Raw genomic sequence first — 17,458 nt, 5'->3', positions numbered from 1 at the left:
ATGTAACATGTCTGGTGGTGTTCATTGTATTTTTATTTTTATTTAAACTGTTTTTGACCGATGGCATTATATAGACAGAATATTTTTTGTTAAATGAACTTTTTCTTTATTATTTGTGCCACTGATTTAATACTGGACAATATATTCAGTACATTGAGATGTTACATGATATAGGGTAAAGGGCATTTGTGTTCTGTTTCTGAACCTACACAAGTGTTTGAATGCTACAGGTTGAGTTCAAGACTTGGGATATTTTTCTTTGGATGTTTATGTTCATAGTCCACATTACGAAAAGTGGACATGAGGGGCACACATGTCTGAGAGTTTTGTTGTAATTTATGTATGTATGATGTAGCTGAACTGTCACTAACTTTAGGTAATCCACTAAACTGTATTACGTCAAAAAAGTGCCATGTATTGCACCATGTTCAGCAAAAAGCCAAAAGTTTTGAGAGAGAAGGCTCTGTATTTTTTGGTTTTGTTTGCACTTGTTTAAACATGCAATTATCCTGCATGTGCAGTTTATTAAAATAAATAGTAAAGTGCAATAAGAAGCTGTGGATTGTTTTCTTCTCACATTGCAATTACATGATGAAAAATTAGCTCTGTTCTTGATTCACAAAGCACATTTTGTTGTGATTATACTTTAGATTTTGTGAAGACTGACAATGTATTTTTAAACGTAGGTTAACTGTAAAATATTGTGAAAGTAATTTTAAAAACAGTCCATGCTGTATTTTTCATTAACAGTATAAAACTGTAAATTTTAGCGACAGTAAAAAAATGTTAATTTTACAGTAACATAATGGCAACCCAGCTGCCAGTAGTTTACTGTTTTTTTACAGGAAAATTTTTAACAGTGTAGACACAGTTACCGTCAGCAAAAATACCATCAGGTTTGGTAAATCACAATGCGTGTGCTAAATAACATATTTGCATTTTCTCCTTTTCTCCTCTCTGTCTTTTGCACACTGGGGTTAAAACGCCTCATATTATATATTCATTATGTCAAATGTACTAAATGGACAGCGTGTATTATCTTACACAGTTGAAAGATGCAAACCTCAGTGTGCTGCATTAGTAGATCAGCTGCACATTTTTTGTGGGTGATGTCAAGTTTGCACACGTTTTTACACATGCAGACCTTTAGTCAATCAGGCCCATAGTGTAAAATAAATGTTTGTGTTTAGTGGAAATAACCAAATAAAAGCAAAATAACAAATACATTACAAATGCAAACTTTACACATACTGTATGTGGATTGGATCGTTTACATCATTCTTCTGAGATGTATCAAGTTATACAGATTATATCAATCTGTATCATTTAGGAAATATAATTTTAATTTCAGGTTGTCTTCGTACTGTTGTGCCGTCATCATTGTTCTCTGAGTGTTCAGTAACATCAGGTTTATTTACTGGATCATATTATGGTCATCTAAAGTCAGCTGAAGCTAACATCCTGATTAGTGACTGAGGAGAAAAGGGGGATGTTGTGTGTCCTGGCTGTCACAGATGAGAGGAGGTCTGGGAGATGACTGAATCTGGTGTGAAGTAGAAGGAAGTGAATGAGAGTTTCAGTTTGCTGTTATTCAAATTTGAGGAAATGTGTGCTCATCCAGACCTTTATCTCTTAAAACTAGGTGTTGAGTCATCACATGCCTGCAGAAGGATTTGGGGAAGTTTAGATGTACAGCAGAGAAAAGACCTCCCATGTCTGCTGATGACACTTCAAAAGAAGAGCTTATAGAGGGTAAACAGGAGTGAGCTGAGAATCAAGACTTGTGGAACAGCAGAGCTTATGATCTAGACTTGAATCCTCCCAGTGAGACACACTGCAGAGCCATTTAAGTGCAGAGTCTGACAGTTCAGTGGTGTGCATGTGCTCTAAGAAGATAGTGTGATCCACAGCAGTGGCGGTTTTTGCAATGGGCAATGTGGGCAACCGCCCAGGGCGCAATCTACTTGGGGGCACACGAGCGCTCTCAAAAAAAAAGAAAAAACAAAATCGCCAGTTTTCTAGACTAATACGCTCATTTCCACATCAAGTTGATGCGCCCCTACTATCACGTCAACTTGCTGCTGTGAGCCACGTATACAGGTTGTGTGTGTCAGAAGAAAAGGCAAAGGGGAGGGGGCGGGGGATCAACTTGCGACTGCAGAGGCTGTGAGCAGGTTGTGGTTTTGAGTCTCACTCTCAGAGGAAAAGCAAGGTGGGGGGGGTAGACTGACCTCTGATGACTATGATCCCAGGCAACACAACACAAACTGCTGCTTCCAAATAAATAGTAATACATTTATAAAATTAATACAGGCTTGTTATAGCTACATGTAAGTTATTGGGTTATGTGAAAATGCAATAAATGAATAAATAACTTTACACCTGCACTTTCATGTAGTCAAGCACTCCCTGATAGCAATCTAATCACCCAGAAAACATTTTAATGCCAGTTGTAAAAAGGGTGAAAGTCTGTCAGATTACGTTAGGCTAATTATTAGTATTTTTCATTTATTTTATTTTATTCATTTGTATGATGACGGATGTGTGTAATTTGGTGTTTACATACTATATTTCATTTATTTATCTTATTTTTTGTGTGATGAAGGATTTGTGGGGAGGGGCGCCAATAGTCGGTCCGTCCAGGGCGCAAAACTAGCCAGGACCGCCTCTGATCCACAGTGTCAAATGCAGCACTCAGGTCAAAGAGAATCAGGAGTGAAGGAGACCCTGCATTGTTGTGTTTAAGTCCAAATTCTTGGACAGAAAAGGAAGGTTGGACATAGATCTGTAGCTGACAAGACCTTCTAGGTTCAGAGTGGGCTTGTTGAGGAGGGGGGTGAATGAGTGTGACTTTGAGAGCAGATGAAACAAGTGGGACAAATGAACAGGGAGTTTGGCTTGAGTTGAGAGTGACAACAATGTATTTTAATTGCATTTATTTGTATATATTCTCGAGTTGACAGCGGATGCATTAGCTCTTGATAGAAACACCCAAATTGAACTTTTTAATGTCCGGAGTGTGGAGAAACTGATTTACTGGGCAGGTTAGCGTCATAGGGGCCTCTACTGTGGGTGTGGCAGCAGGTATTGGGGGCACCATGGGAGCTGGGGCTGCTTTAGGAGCAGCTCTGGGGGGAGCAGCCTCCAGCACAGCAGTTCTCAGTGGAGCTGCAGCAGTGGAGACAGCAGGTGTAGCCAGTGCTTCTGTAGCTCAGAGTAGTTTAGCTTCAGCTGCAGGGCAGCATGTGTCATGGTTGTAATAGTGAACATGATAAAAAGCTAAGGTTAACCAAGAGCTTATGACTGAGTAGAATAATAATAATTAATGGCAAAATGTGTTTAAAAAGACTGTCATGATTATAATACCGGATAATAAAATGTGTTTAAAATAGGATAAAATGAATGAAAATAATAATGATTCATGTTCATGATTTTCATATGCTAAGATAGCAGTTCATTAGAAAGAGTGAGTTAAAAAAGAATAATAATTAATTGTTTTCAAGTGTCTTGAGTTAAAAGCATAAACTGTAAAAAGAAGGTTAGAGGTTAAAGGTTAAAAGAGATTAAAATGATGATCGATCATCTATTCAGTGTTCAACTGCTTTTGCCTCGCAGGTATTGAAGCAACAACAGAGACAGGACAGCACTTATAGATAAAATACTTTATTTTATCGTTTTGTTTACAACTTTGTTCTTACCTTTTGATCAAATTTGACTTGCATAAGTATTTCTGTAACTGCAATTGTGTTTTTATTTTATTTTATTAAGTCCGTGGCGAATGTGCTGCACGGCGATTGATTGTTGATGTCTGTTCCCGCGTTGAAGGAGAAGCAGTATGGCTGACTGACGAATACACACTGGCTGCTAACTCGGCGTGCTTGTGTAGTTTCTTTCCACCTTTTTTACTTTATATTTTCCCCGGCAACGGGGCGTAACACATGCATTGACCACTGCAGGTACTGGGACTTCTCAGTGTGCTTCAGTAGGGACAGCTTTAGTTCAGGAAGCTGCCGCTAATGTCCCAGCAGCAGTTTCTGAGTCTGCTGGTGCCGTTTGTGGGTTATCAGGTCCCAGTGTGGCTTCAGTGGCTAGCAGGGTTGTGTCAGACCCCTGGGGCACTGTGACAACAACAACACTGAATGCAGTGGCTGAGATAGGTAAGGCTGCAGCAGGGATCGTCTTGGCTGGTGGTTTGGTAGTGAAAGTGGTCAATGAAAAAGTCAGAAGTGGCAGAGGAACAACAGAAGGTAGTTACTCAGAGAAGAAGTCCTATGAGATCCACTGGGACAAATAAATACAGACTAAGACTCCTCTCCATTCAGCTAATGAATTATTTTCTTAGTTTCTCCTGTCAGAGATATATTTTATTGTCTTGCATATGTAAACCACCTCAAATATACAGCTATATAGCAATATATGTATCATTTGTATAAGAAATAACCCATTATAATAGATACAACAGGAATTGTGATGAGGCTTGTGGATGAGTGTTTGTACAGATCCAGAACAACATAAAAAGAAAATCACATATTCTGATGTTGTTGGTTGTCACAGTTCAGACATGCATCCATTGGCAAATGACATGGCTTTTATAAAGATTTATAATTGTTTTCTAATTCTCTTTTGGTCTTTCTGAAGAAGCATCACAGCACTATAAACTATACATAGAACAATTCTCTTAAGCACTATATTATTACAGTGTTTGCTGGGTGGGGTGATCCTGATCAATTAATGCAGTTTATCACAGAAATGGGTGTTTAAAATGAAGTGAAGTATTAAAAAAGGATTTGAAACTACAAAGTGTTTGCACTGACAGTTATATTGCACATCCTGTAAAATGAATACCACACATGTTTTTACAGTTTAGTGTAAATGTACTTCAATTACCATAACACATTTTCTGTCAATTTTAGATGCTTTTGCAGGACTGGGACATGGTGTGAAACTACTTTTAATCCACTATACTTCAGATCTGATGAAGTTAAACAGGAATATATTGTAAAATTGTGTATAATAATATTTGTACAGATCTCAGACCATTCAGCCATTTTAAGTAACAAGTGCTCAGTGGTGAAAGTGTTTTGTGTTTTAGTCCTATCAATAGTAAGCTTCATCTTACCATCAATTTCTTGTCAGACACAATGTTTCGGGGAAATTACATGATAAAGCTTACTTTCACTTTTGTCCTTGTTGATGTAAAAGTAATGTGCATGCAGAATTTCTCAGGTCATTACAATACAACAAAAAGATTTGAATTTAAACATTTTATATTCTTGTTCTCAATAGAAAATGTTTTAGTAATGATACATTAAACATTTACTGAACATCTACATCTCTGTATGATTCATGTTTCTCACAGTATCTGGCTCTTTTCTAATCAAAATGGTAACCACAGCACGTATGTGTGAGACCAGTTGTGTCTGTCAACAGATATTAAAGGAAGTTGGTTTGACGCCCCAAGTGTTTGTGATAATGCTGAGAACATGATCAGGTTGGGGAAGTGTAACTCCCACAGCTCCTCTCTGAAATTGTTACAAGCTTCAACACAATCTAAAATAGAAGTAAGTAAAAATATTTCCACTTCAGTAGTTTTCAAAACATCTCCAAACAAAACCCAAACTATTTATTTGAATGACCACAGTACATGGGCTATAACGATTGTTAAGGCCCTCTAGAAGTGTGTATGGTGTGTGTGTGTACTCTGTGTGTGTGGGTTCTCTGTGTGTTCTCTTTTGTTTGGTTCCCTCCGCTTCAGCCTAGCCAATCTCCGGTCCTGGTTCCTCCCATTCCTCCGGTTCCAACTCGGGTTCCTGATTGGTGCGGCGTCGGTGGAACTGTTCCAATCCCGAGCTCCAATTAGAGGGCATGATCTTTTAAATGTTCTGCAGCCCGACACTCGGCAGCTGGATCATTGTGGCCAGTCCACCTTGCTTTGCTGCTGCACTGTTAGGTTTTCGAGATCGTGATTTGTTACCTGTTGGCCGCGCTTAGTTGTATACGGATACACACCATCACTAGTTTTACGTTTTGTATTAGCTCTCTAGGAGCTGCTGCTCACCTTTTTTTTATTGTTATAGAGATTGTTAATAGAGATTTGGTAGGTTTCCTTTTTGTTTTGTTGTTAGCTCTGTTTTTGGAGTCATCTTTTGGTTCTATTTCTTTGTTTATTTGAGCAGCGTCACCCGGCCTTTGTTTGTTCTTGTGAATCCTTGGTTAACAAATAATTTAGTTTAAACCTTAACATCTGGTTACATTTCCTTTTAACGAGCTGGGTTGTAACTACGATACTATACTGATGTGTAACATGGAGTACCCCAAAATTCTGTTCTTTGTCCTTTGCTTTCTTTTTTACCTTTTGGTAAAATTAAGCGCAGTCATGAAATTCCCATTGTTAAAAGGATGCTATCCAGCTGAGTGTCTATAAAAGCTGATGATCATACTCAAAATGAATAAATCACAGGCCTTTATTATCCAAGCCCCTTTCACACGTTCAACGTAACCTACTTGTTGTTCTATCTCGTCGCTATGACTATTTCACTAGAGCCTTTCTTCATCTCCAAATTCAGACAAGTGCCTAATCATTCCAGGCTATACCAGCACTTTCTCCACGTATCATCATCGCACCATTCTGGAGATCTGCTAAGTCTTTAGTGGAGGTCTTTGGGGGTTCTTGCTGTCTGGGTACTGTGGTGGACCTCCTACAAGCCTAGCCAAAAACAAAAAAAAAAGAAAAACTATGCACATCAATCAATTTCTTAATAAATTGTCAAGCGCATCATGTTGTGGGTGTGAGCACTACAAAAGACCCTGAACTCCAAGAAGCAACATTTACCTTTAAATAATGTAGAATTAAAAGAATGAAGTCTCATAAAAGTGAGATTGAATTATTCAGGTAGAGGTTTATAAACACTAAACCCTCACAGCAACTATATTTTGGTAAGTAACAAGTGTTCAGTGGTGGATTGTGTTTCAGTACTATTAACAGTGCGCCTCACCTCAACATTGATTTCCTTTAAGTCACAAGGTTTCGGGGAAATCATGAGATAGTGCTGTCTTACTTTCACTTTAGTCATTAATGCTGTTATGCCTATTGCATTATACCAGATTTGTTAAGAGGGAGGAGTTTGTGAGGGGCAGATCTAAAACTAAATGTAGCAAACCTTAGACCAGTATATATATATATATATAGGATGAAGACTGGGAGGATTTCTAACTTGGAAGACACATTGACACAGACCAGGCAGAGCCAGACAACACAAGACAAAGGTGAGTTTGTACAAGATTGTCATAGTATTTGTGTGAATACTTCGTAAATTCAATAACGTTGGGCACCTTGCTTCACATTTTGATATTTTTTGGCCTGTTCTGGCTAACGTAAAAAAAAAAAGAAAAGTTTTTTGCAGTGTGTCAAACACACAAGTCTTCCTTATCTCAAAATGTAAAAATGGTCACCTTTTATAAAGGGTTTATCACCATTTATCAACTTCTGGGTTGCTAGGTTTTGGAAAATCTTCCTCCAGCATCAAAGTTCTTCTTTTTAGCTCTGTAGTTCATCAGGAATATCGCTCCAATTGACAGTTTGACTACAAACCTAGAAAAGACCTGCAGAGTATCTTCACTAAATCCATTAATAAACAGCTTATTAGAGCCCGAGCACTGACCAGAGCGAAGGCCCAATGAAACTGTAGGAATTATTATTATTCTCAATCGCATTTTTAGCAGCCTAAACATACCCGAAAACTGGCACACGCACCTGGTTCGGCCGAAAATTTGATGTTTGACTTTAATGGACTACTCCTACAGATTTAAAGCCACAAACTCTAAATTCAGTCAGTGTTCTTCAGACCTTGAAGATGAATAGTTATAAAAATCTTTAACCTCCGTTATACCTGGTGGGCGTGGTAGTGCGGTCAATTTCCATGCTTCGCTATAAAGCAGGAAGTCCTTATAACTCCAACAAACATTTTCCAATCTACACCAAATTGGTCACACATGTAGAGGGTTCCACCTTGAACACACCAATGCATCAATATGCATATATTTGAAGGGTGATCTATAGCGCCACGTAATGGACACCGACAGTGTCAGTTAGCTCATCACACAATGTTCAATAAAAGCCCGGGTGCCAAGACATCTACGTGCCCGCTGTGTCTGCCCTGTGACTGCCACATGCACCGTCATGCACGTATGGCACATTTCGCTGTTTGGGGGCGAGGTGGGGGAGTGAGGGTCAGTTAACACTGCTTGCAGCTATAATATAACATTTACAGCTGCAGACTTCATGGATTAACATAAAAATCCATTATTAACTATTTATGAACATTCACAATTGCTGATGACTTCAGCAATGACTGAAGTCATGTTATTACAGAAACATTTTTATGTAAGTAGAAAAAAATTCTGTTGCCAAGGGTGCCTTAACAAAGTACTAAGTGAAAGGTGTGAATACTATTTATTTCTAATGAATTTGCAAACATTACTAAAAACCTTTTTCTCTTTGTCATTGTTGGGTATTATCTGTAGATTGATGAGAAAAAAAATGAATTTAATACATTTTGGAATAAGGCTGTAACATAACAAGATGTGAGGAAAGTGAAGGGGTGTGTCTGGATGCACTGGACCTGCTCCCATCTCAGCTCAACTACTTATTCAGCTTTTGACCAACAGGTGTGTGATTTGACATGTCACTTTGACTGGAAGCTCAAAATAATTATTTTTTATTTTTAATGGATTTTGATGGCCAGGGTGGGTAACATCGTGATTTGTGCAGCGAGACAGTGAGGGGGGTCCATGAGCGTTGGTGCCCACTGCTGCTCCCTTGGGGTACTAATCCAGCCTTGACCCCAACCAGTCGACTTCTGAAGTGTTTAATATTAACCCAAGTTTACCTTTACACCAGCCAGCAAATCTTAACCATTACTTAACTTCAAATGCGGATGTGTTCCTGTAAGAAACACAATTTCAACAGGAGAGCAACACTATTCAAGGGGGGAACAGATATCGTCATAACGCCAGGACACCTCCATGGGTGCCACTGCCTCACTCTTCATGTACCTTCATTGTCGTTGGCAATTAACAGTGCCGAGTTTCGTCTGTCACTCAAAGCAATTCCACTTGTGACACTATGTTGTGTTGGAATAAAGACTGATTGCTTTGACAATGAAATTAAGTTTCTTTTACTTTACAACCAGCCAAGGGCGTCAGTTTGGTTTTAGAAGTGGTGGGGACAAAAAATGTAACGCCCCCCCCCCCCTCCTTTCCGTTTTTGTTGTTTTAAAAAAAAAAACTTGTTATATCCACAATGAGTCTTGAATTAGTGCAGCGGTTCCAAAACTGTTGCCCCACGACCACCCACCATCCGACACAAAAGTAACGCATTCTATTGATGTAGCTATTCCAGCGTCATGTTTAATAAGCTGCCCTTTTTTTGATGAACACCTACACAGTTTATAAGTGATATCCTTTAATTTCATGTTTCCATATCGTTATGATCCGATTCGAAATTATGTATTTATTCATGAATTAATTACAAAAGATTTAAAAAGTTAATTTTAACACCTGTCCGCCATAGCCCTTTTCATCTCGCGTACGTACCCCCTAGAAGCAGCTCGCGTACCAGTGTAGGCCTGCTGGAATGAATGCCCACAGGTGCGCGCGCGGCGCACCACGCCACTGGATGAGGTACTGATGATCACAATCCCCTCCCGCTCATTTGCTCCACACACAGCCAGGCAGGTGTGCATGCAGTGAGGATGTCATAGTGCACGCCTATCGCATGATTTAGACTCGACGATTTCGGTTGAGTATGTGGGGATTTTTTTTCGGTCGCAATTGGTTTGCACATTTTAAAAGTGGTGGGGACAAAATTCAAATTATAAATAGTGGTGGGGACATATCCCACCCGTCCCCCCCGTAATCTACGCGTATGCAACCAGCAGGGACAAATGAACTACTAGTGGTTAGCCAACCTCCAGCCTGCAAGCCGGAAAATCTATAAACCTGCCTCGTGACATCCCTGGCATATTTGGTGGCAACAGATTACATTATGCTGCAGTCCATTTACCTCGGAAGTTACAACATGTAGCTGGGAATGACGTCATGACTGTCATTCCAGTTTAGAAGACAGAAACGACAGAGAAGTGCATCTTATTTTTGTTTGCTGCTATTCGCTGGTACAACCTTGAGTATGTGGATGCAGGTTAAGAGGGAAGTGGTCATGGGATGATTTTTCTTTAGTAGAAAAGGTCAAGGAACATACATATACATCGTGATGTCATGAAAAGCTTCACAATTTGGAGATGTTGCATGAAAGTCAAACTAATTCTTCTGTTGCTACTTAGAGAGCACAGCCATTATCCAAACAACTGCAATAGGTTATTTTTCAGTGTAAAACATACTGAAAGAACGTATGAACATACTGTTGGGTTTTTTTAACCGTGTGAAGAAAATGGCAATACTGTAATTTTTCTGCTTAATATAACTGACTGTTAAAACAAAGCTTAAAGTCTGTGTAAAGTAAGAATAAATAAATATGTGTTCTGTGTTCTGTGTTATGTGAGCTTGACATACAGTACCACAGAAAACCCTGCCAAATTTGAATGATAAAAAAAAAAATGAAATTAGGTTTCAAAGTTGTGTAAAACTCAGCCTGTTTCTCTGCTCCCAAACGCTGTGGGAGTGCCCACTGAGTCCGCTAAAACCCCGCCCCCTACCAAGTGTCACCTGTCAATCACAGTCACCACCTCTACCAGAAACATGGATGCTCAGGCTGAGAGCTTTCTGCTGCTAACTCAGCTGCTAACTCGACTGCTAGCTCGGCGGCTAACTCAGCTAACTGGCTAACTGTAGACTCTAGTAGTAGTAGTGTGTGCTGAATGTATTTATACCTCTACAGCAGCAGAGGCGGGTTTATGCTAATCACCACCGTGTGATTTTCAGACCCACTAAATCCTGAACACAGAAATCTTGAAACACAGTTTGTGAAGCCTAGCTCCACAATTCAAATCTAAATGGTTGAAATGCATTTTACACCTTTTTTAGAAATACATTTATGACCTATTTAATGTGTTTAGAAGAAAATGTCTGAATTCACTTTACACAGTCTTTAAGGGATCTACTCTGCATTTTTGAATTGATCTTCATCTTGCAGAGACATTATGGCAGACTATATTGAGGCAGCAGCAACAGTCGGTGGTGCAATTGCTGAAATGGCTCCCACACATCGCCAGTGCTCCATTGAAATTAAGAATGAAACCAAGGACTTCAGCCTTGGTAATCCCAGGTACTGTGCACATTTTCTTTCACATCTATCTTAAAATAAAGTAAACAAATGTCTCATAAGAATTGTTCTACTGTTTTATAACTAGCATGCACATTGTGAGTGGAAGCTGTGCCATACCTCCGCCACCTTTCATCGATCCTTCCAAATCTGGCAATGCGCAGTTTGTCAAGACTCCACACACAGCATGTGGATCAGTTGGTGTCTTCACTTATGATCTCCTGAAGAAGGTTGCAGACCAGCCCGCTGTGAAGATAGCTGTCATGTTCTCTGTGCCCTATGACTTTAACATGTACTCAAACTGGTATGCAGTGGGAATCTTTGATAAGAGCAAAGAGTGTAATTATGATCTTTATTATGAGATGTATAATAACACACACCAGTCATTTGTCAGAGATAAAGCAAACTCATGTCTGAAACATAAGGGTGATCATGTGACAGTCACGGCTACAATGTCAGACTCCTACCAACCTCTCATTAAACTGCAAGTCAGAGATCCCTGAGTAGACAGTGACTCAAATGTAAAATGACAATCAATTCATTGAGTCATTTGTGTATTTTACCACAATTATATTGTCATTTTACACATGATTACACAGATGGTTTTGGGCTGTCAGAGTAACATACTGATCTGGAAAAATCAAAACATTGTTCCAATTCATTTAATAGCTGTAGGCTAACTGGTTTTGAAATGCAGCAGTTTGAATACCTCTCCTCTTTAGCACCAAAAATAAAGCAGATAATACTGATATCAGTCTAGATTTAATGTGAAAAATTGGCTCAAGGACAATCTGAACAAAAAGTAACAGTTTGCAGTTTACTCCACAGATTAGAACAGACATTAATGAGGGTCTAAAGTTGGGTCTCAATGTAAGTTTGTAATGTTTTTTTTTTTTAAATTTTGGCTGTGTTTGATCTAAGCTGATATCTTTCGAATCTGTAACACCAAGTAAATCTGTAAATTCTGTCTGTAATAACATAATATAATCACACACAACTTATGAATCATACAAAATAATATCAACAATAAGGCTTTATGTTTCTTAATATAGATAAATATTGATACATAGATTCTAAATATATGCAGTCATGTGCAATTTTCAATTTATTCCACTAAATAATCAAAATGAAATTGCTGGTATCCAAATAAAAAGTGAAACAAAACTTTTTCAACTTGATTTGTTTTGAGTTTTTTTCATTAATTTATTGTTTTTTATTACACCAACACACAAACATAATGTAGTTTTAAATACATGACCATACAAAACAATTCCATGTTTTGGAATATTAATTAATATTAAACCTGGCTGCCTGTTTGTACAGTGATCACCACTTTTTGTAGTTACATCAAAAGTTAAATGGCACAAAATTGACAAGGACAATCATCTAAGGTTGCAGTATGGCTCCTTCCTTTCCCTCTTCTTCTCTTTTTCTTCCATGTGGAAGATCTTTCCATCAGGCTGCTTCCTCCACATCAGCTTCACATTTGTATCCAGGCCTTTATCCTTCATTGCCTGATTGAACTGAAAAACTGAAAACTGAAAAAACAAAAAACAATTAAATATACTGAAAAATACAGAGTCTGTAAACATGCAAATATATTTTATTTTAAAAGTTTGACAGCTGGACACAAAATGTTTCTTACTTCACTGTAAAGTTCAGGCTCAGTGTTTGTGCACTGCAGGCCTCAAGTTTCCACTTCACACCTGTGGAAGATGACTATTGGACCAGAATTGGCTCATGTGAATGAAAGAGAGACAGAGAGCAAGTACATATTTATCTGTTTTGACTTTCAACCAAACCTAAAACACATGTAAGGTGTAAAAAATGGCTGCATGCATCAATTCTTAATGAGTTACAAATTCAAACCTTTACATACAAACAAATTGAAACTTTTGTCAGATTAACCTGATTTCTAAAATAGTCAGATAAGAACAAACTTAAAGAGGACCATTTCTAAACAGATAAGCACAGACTCCTGCATCAGCATTGATAATTTACAACAGCTACCTCTGTAATAATACACATGAGACTTTGTTCATGAAAAAAGACTACATTAAAACTCATATAACATGACCTTTACATCCATAAAATGTGTTTATTGCCTTTCTGATCTTGTTATGTGAAACCCAAACTCCACTTCCTGGTTAATATTTAATTTAGTGTTCACAGCATTGTCACAACTTATCAGAGAAATCATGAGTTAGAGCTATTCTACTCTCACTTTACGTTGTCATCCCTCATTTAAAAGAAATTCAGATACTTTCATATATTTCATGAAACTGGACTTTACATTTGGCATTACATTCAACCCCTACTGTTGGATAGTCATAAAAATACAAAAAATATCCAGGGTTGTGTAAATAGCTTAATGTATGACTGAGAATGGGTCTAACCCTAAATATGAAAATTAAAACTTTGTCATAGAGCTAAACTGGAGAGAAACATATATCAGTATGAAGATTCTATATGGCTCCTGTTCTAAAATATTGACCTTTAAACCATGAACTTGATGCTTATAGAAATTTTAAAGTAGAGTTGTAAATTAGGGTTGTTTTTTTTTTCAAAACAATATTTCTCCTGAATATATGAAATATCTGGTACAGCTGCTAATTTGACAGTTTGGTTATTGTTCCAGGTTTCTGGGTGGTGGCCCAAATGAATAGCTAGAATTGGTCATTCTTATTTATGATAATTAGTCATTATTAATAACCAAACACCGCTCCTACATTTTGTGGCTGGAGCTGAGATTTCCCCACATTTTTATGGTGTCATGAGGCATTCTTTACAATGTATGATGCCCAGTGCTGAGGCGTTTCTTTGCATTTTATGGCCTCCACGTGGTGAGGCTGCTCTCATTCCATTTCATTCCCAAGGAGTTAGGCTCTGTTGGGGATTTTTCTAACTGAAGAGGAAGTTAACCTTCCAGGAAGTCTCCAGTTGTATAAAAAGGAGATCTTCAAGCCCAACAGCCAGAGCTTGTAGCAGTTCTTCAGAGGTATTCATACAAGGTAAGCATAATAATAATAATAATGATCATAATAATACATTTAATTTGTACTGCATTTTTCATTCATAGTGAAACTCAACATGCTTCACTATTAATAACAGAATAAAACATAAAGAAAATAGTAATAACAGTTAAGATGAAAAAACATTCCTTATAGAAAAGTTTTTAGGTCTTTTTTTAAAGTGTTAAGGGTCTTTGCTGGCCTCATATAGTTAGGAATGCTGTTCCACTAGTGGGATGCAGCAGAGCAGAAGGTTCAGTCCCCAGTGGTGTGGAGCTTAGTATTGGGGACCTATAGAGGAACAAGCTGCTGACAGATGTGAGGGTACCATTGGAGGTTTGTGGTGTAATCACTTCCTGTAGGTAGGGAGGTGCATATCCCTATCAGTAGTAGGACTTTATAGTCAATCATAAAGAAGTCAGAGAGCCAGTGGAAGAAAAACAGATTTGGTGTTATACATTGGTTGTTTTTGTAACAGACTGTAATCTCATGTTTCAGCGACAGATGCCATCTAGCAGTTGGTAGTAATTATGATCCAAAGCAGTGAGGATGAGGTGTGATTAGTAAACGCTTTAATGTGTCATTCTGGAGTGCATGTTCAAACACACATATGATATGATTTTTCATACAGCAAACCACCAAGTCCAAATTACACTTTAACAGTTTGGAGATGCTGTGAGAAAGTCAAACTGATTCTTCTGTTACTACTTAGAGAGCACAGCCATTATCCAAACAACTGCAATAGGTTATTTTTCGGTTTTAAAAAAATGTAATTGGAAATGCTGTTTTCTGCTGAATCTAACACTCAATCAATCAACATCTGTCTGTTAACACAAAGTTTAAGGGATCTACTCTACATCTTTGAAGTGCTGTTATGGCAGACGCGGTAGGAGCAGCAGCTGGAATTGTTGGGGCAGCAGCATCAATCGGTGGTGCAATTGCTGAAATTGCTCCCACACATCGCCAGTGCACCATTGAGATTATGAATGAATGCAAGGACTTCAGCCTTTGTAATCCCAGGTACCGTGCACATTTTTATCACACCTATCTTAAAATAAACAGTCAACAAATGTCTCATTCTACTGTTTCTATAACTAGGATGTTCTTTGAGAGTGGAGGCTGTGCCATACCCCTGCTATCTTTCATTGGCCCTTACAAAACTGATGTGGCACAGTTTATCAAGACTCCACACACAGCACGTGGATCTGTTGGTGTCTTCACTTATGATCTCCTGAAGAAGGATGCAGAGCAGCCCATTGAGAAGATAGCTGTCATGTTCTCTGTGCCCTATGACTTTGGTCCATACAAGAACTTGTATGCAGTGGGAATATTTGACAACAGCAGAGAGTGTAATCATGATCTTTATTATGAGATGTATTATAAAACACACCAGTCATTTGTCAGAGGTAAAGCAAAAGGTCCAGGTCTGATTTATAAGGGTGATCATGTTACAATCATGGCTACAATGTCAGACTCCTACCAACCTGTCATTAAACTGCAAGTCATGACTAAAATGTAAAATGTCAATCAATTACAATGACTCATTTGTGTATTTTACCACAATTATGTTGTAATTTTAAACATTACACAGATGGTTTTGGGCTGTCAGAGTAACATACTGATCTGGAAAAATCTAAACATTGTTTCAGTGAAATTGCTGAAGCACCTAAATAAAATGAGAAGTATTTCGCCTTTTTTTCTTAATTACATCAACAAACAAACATAATGTAGTTTTAAACATATGACCATACAAAACAATTCCATGTTTTGGAATATTAATCAAACCTGACTGCCTGTTTGTACAGTGGTCACCACTTTTTCCTCACAGCAACAACATTGTGGTTTTATATTCAGTGGCCAGGAGGATGCATGGATGTCTTATTAAATAATAAAGAGCATTATCTGATACTCATACCTCATGTGTGCATTTATATTCAAAAATGTATGTATCAGAAAAATATATAGACATAGAATGTGTATTTTTTTGTACCCACATGCATGTAGACATGTGAGAGATGTGAAAGCAGAGAAATAAGTCTATTATTGTCAAATCAATATGTGTGCTCTGGTCCAGTTGGTAGATTACTCATAAGCTACAGCCAGTCAGTTATTTGGCATCGTGTGTCATGGAAAACTCTACCAGTGATCAATTTGTATTAATATTATTATAGTGACTAATAACCAAGAGGATCAAGTTAATATATAACAGCAACATTCTGTAGTCTCTCATTAAAGGCAGTTCCTTTGAACATTTCTTTGACTGTTCTTTAACTGTTTGCTGCTACTACAACTTACACTTGTGCTACCTGATGGTTCTAAATAAGAGTTGAACTAAATTTGGAGTGTTATGCTCCACAAAGCCTCTTTAAGAACAATGCTTCCTGAGACCAAGAAGGACTCAAAAAGTAAAAGACCTCATCTCAACTCAAAAGAGAAACTGAATAAATCAATCAATCAAATCAATAAAAACATGTATTAATCATCATTAAACCTACACAGTCTTGGGTTAACATTACAGTTTACCTACACTACTGTAGTTACTGCCTCTGCAATGAATCATATTTCTCACACATAATGAATTAGTTTCACATTAATCATAAGTTTTTATTTTAAGTGCAGAACTAACTGACTTGAGCACACATATTACCTCAACTTCTACATCTGATACCAGCTAAATGAAATTCCATGACAAACATTGAGTATCTATATGTATTTTCTTTATGTCTTATTCATTTTGACTGATGAAGACACACTAGTGTTGAAACATTACTCTATTTGCACTATTAAAGTCTGCAGATCAAACTAAATTAATTAAATGGGTCATGGGTGTTAGGAAAATAGTTACATCAAAAGTTAAATGGTACAAAATTGTAAAGAAAAATCATCTAAGGTTGCAGTATGGCTCCTTCCTTTCCCTCTCCTTCTCTTTTTCTTCCATGTGGAAGATCTTTCCATCAGGCTGTTTCTTCCACATCAGCTTCACATTTGTATCCAGGCCTTTATCCTTCATTGCCTGATTGAACTGAGAAATGCAAAAATTCTTGATTAGGGATTGTATGAAAATTAGAGCAAGGGGAGAAAACTACAGTATATATTTTTCTTCAGGCTCAATTGAACATAAACTGGATATTTGAACCTTACTGTGACCATTATTATATACAGTAAATTA

At 37.8% G+C, this 17,458-nt stretch overlaps 2 protein-coding genes across 2 annotated transcripts in view; both read left to right on the top strand.

Annotated features, from left to right (window-relative positions):
- LOC128379423 (DELTA-thalatoxin-Avl1a-like) overlaps positions 1-17,458 on the top strand; it is a 122,022-nt gene that overhangs the window by 81,099 nt on the left and 23,465 nt on the right. The gene's annotated exons all lie outside the window — the stretch shown is intronic.
- On the top strand, positions 7,224-12,442 carry LOC128379422 (DELTA-sagatoxin-Srs1a-like). The gene is made up of 3 exons (XM_053339043.1): positions 7,224-7,266; positions 11,150-11,281; positions 11,367-12,442. Exons 2-3 carry the CDS (start codon positions 11,157-11,159, stop codon positions 11,779-11,781), a joined length of 540 nt encoding a protein of 179 aa, XP_053195018.1. The 5' UTR covers positions 7,224-7,266; positions 11,150-11,156; the 3' UTR covers positions 11,782-12,442.

This window comes from Scomber japonicus, chromosome 18 (assembly GCF_027409825.1).
Source record: "Scomber japonicus isolate fScoJap1 chromosome 18, fScoJap1.pri, whole genome shotgun sequence".
NCBI lineage: Eukaryota > Metazoa > Chordata > Actinopteri > Scombriformes > Scombridae > Scomber > Scomber japonicus.
The sequence above is the reverse complement of the archived record's forward strand: the minus strand, read 5'-3'. Positions and strand labels throughout refer to the sequence as shown.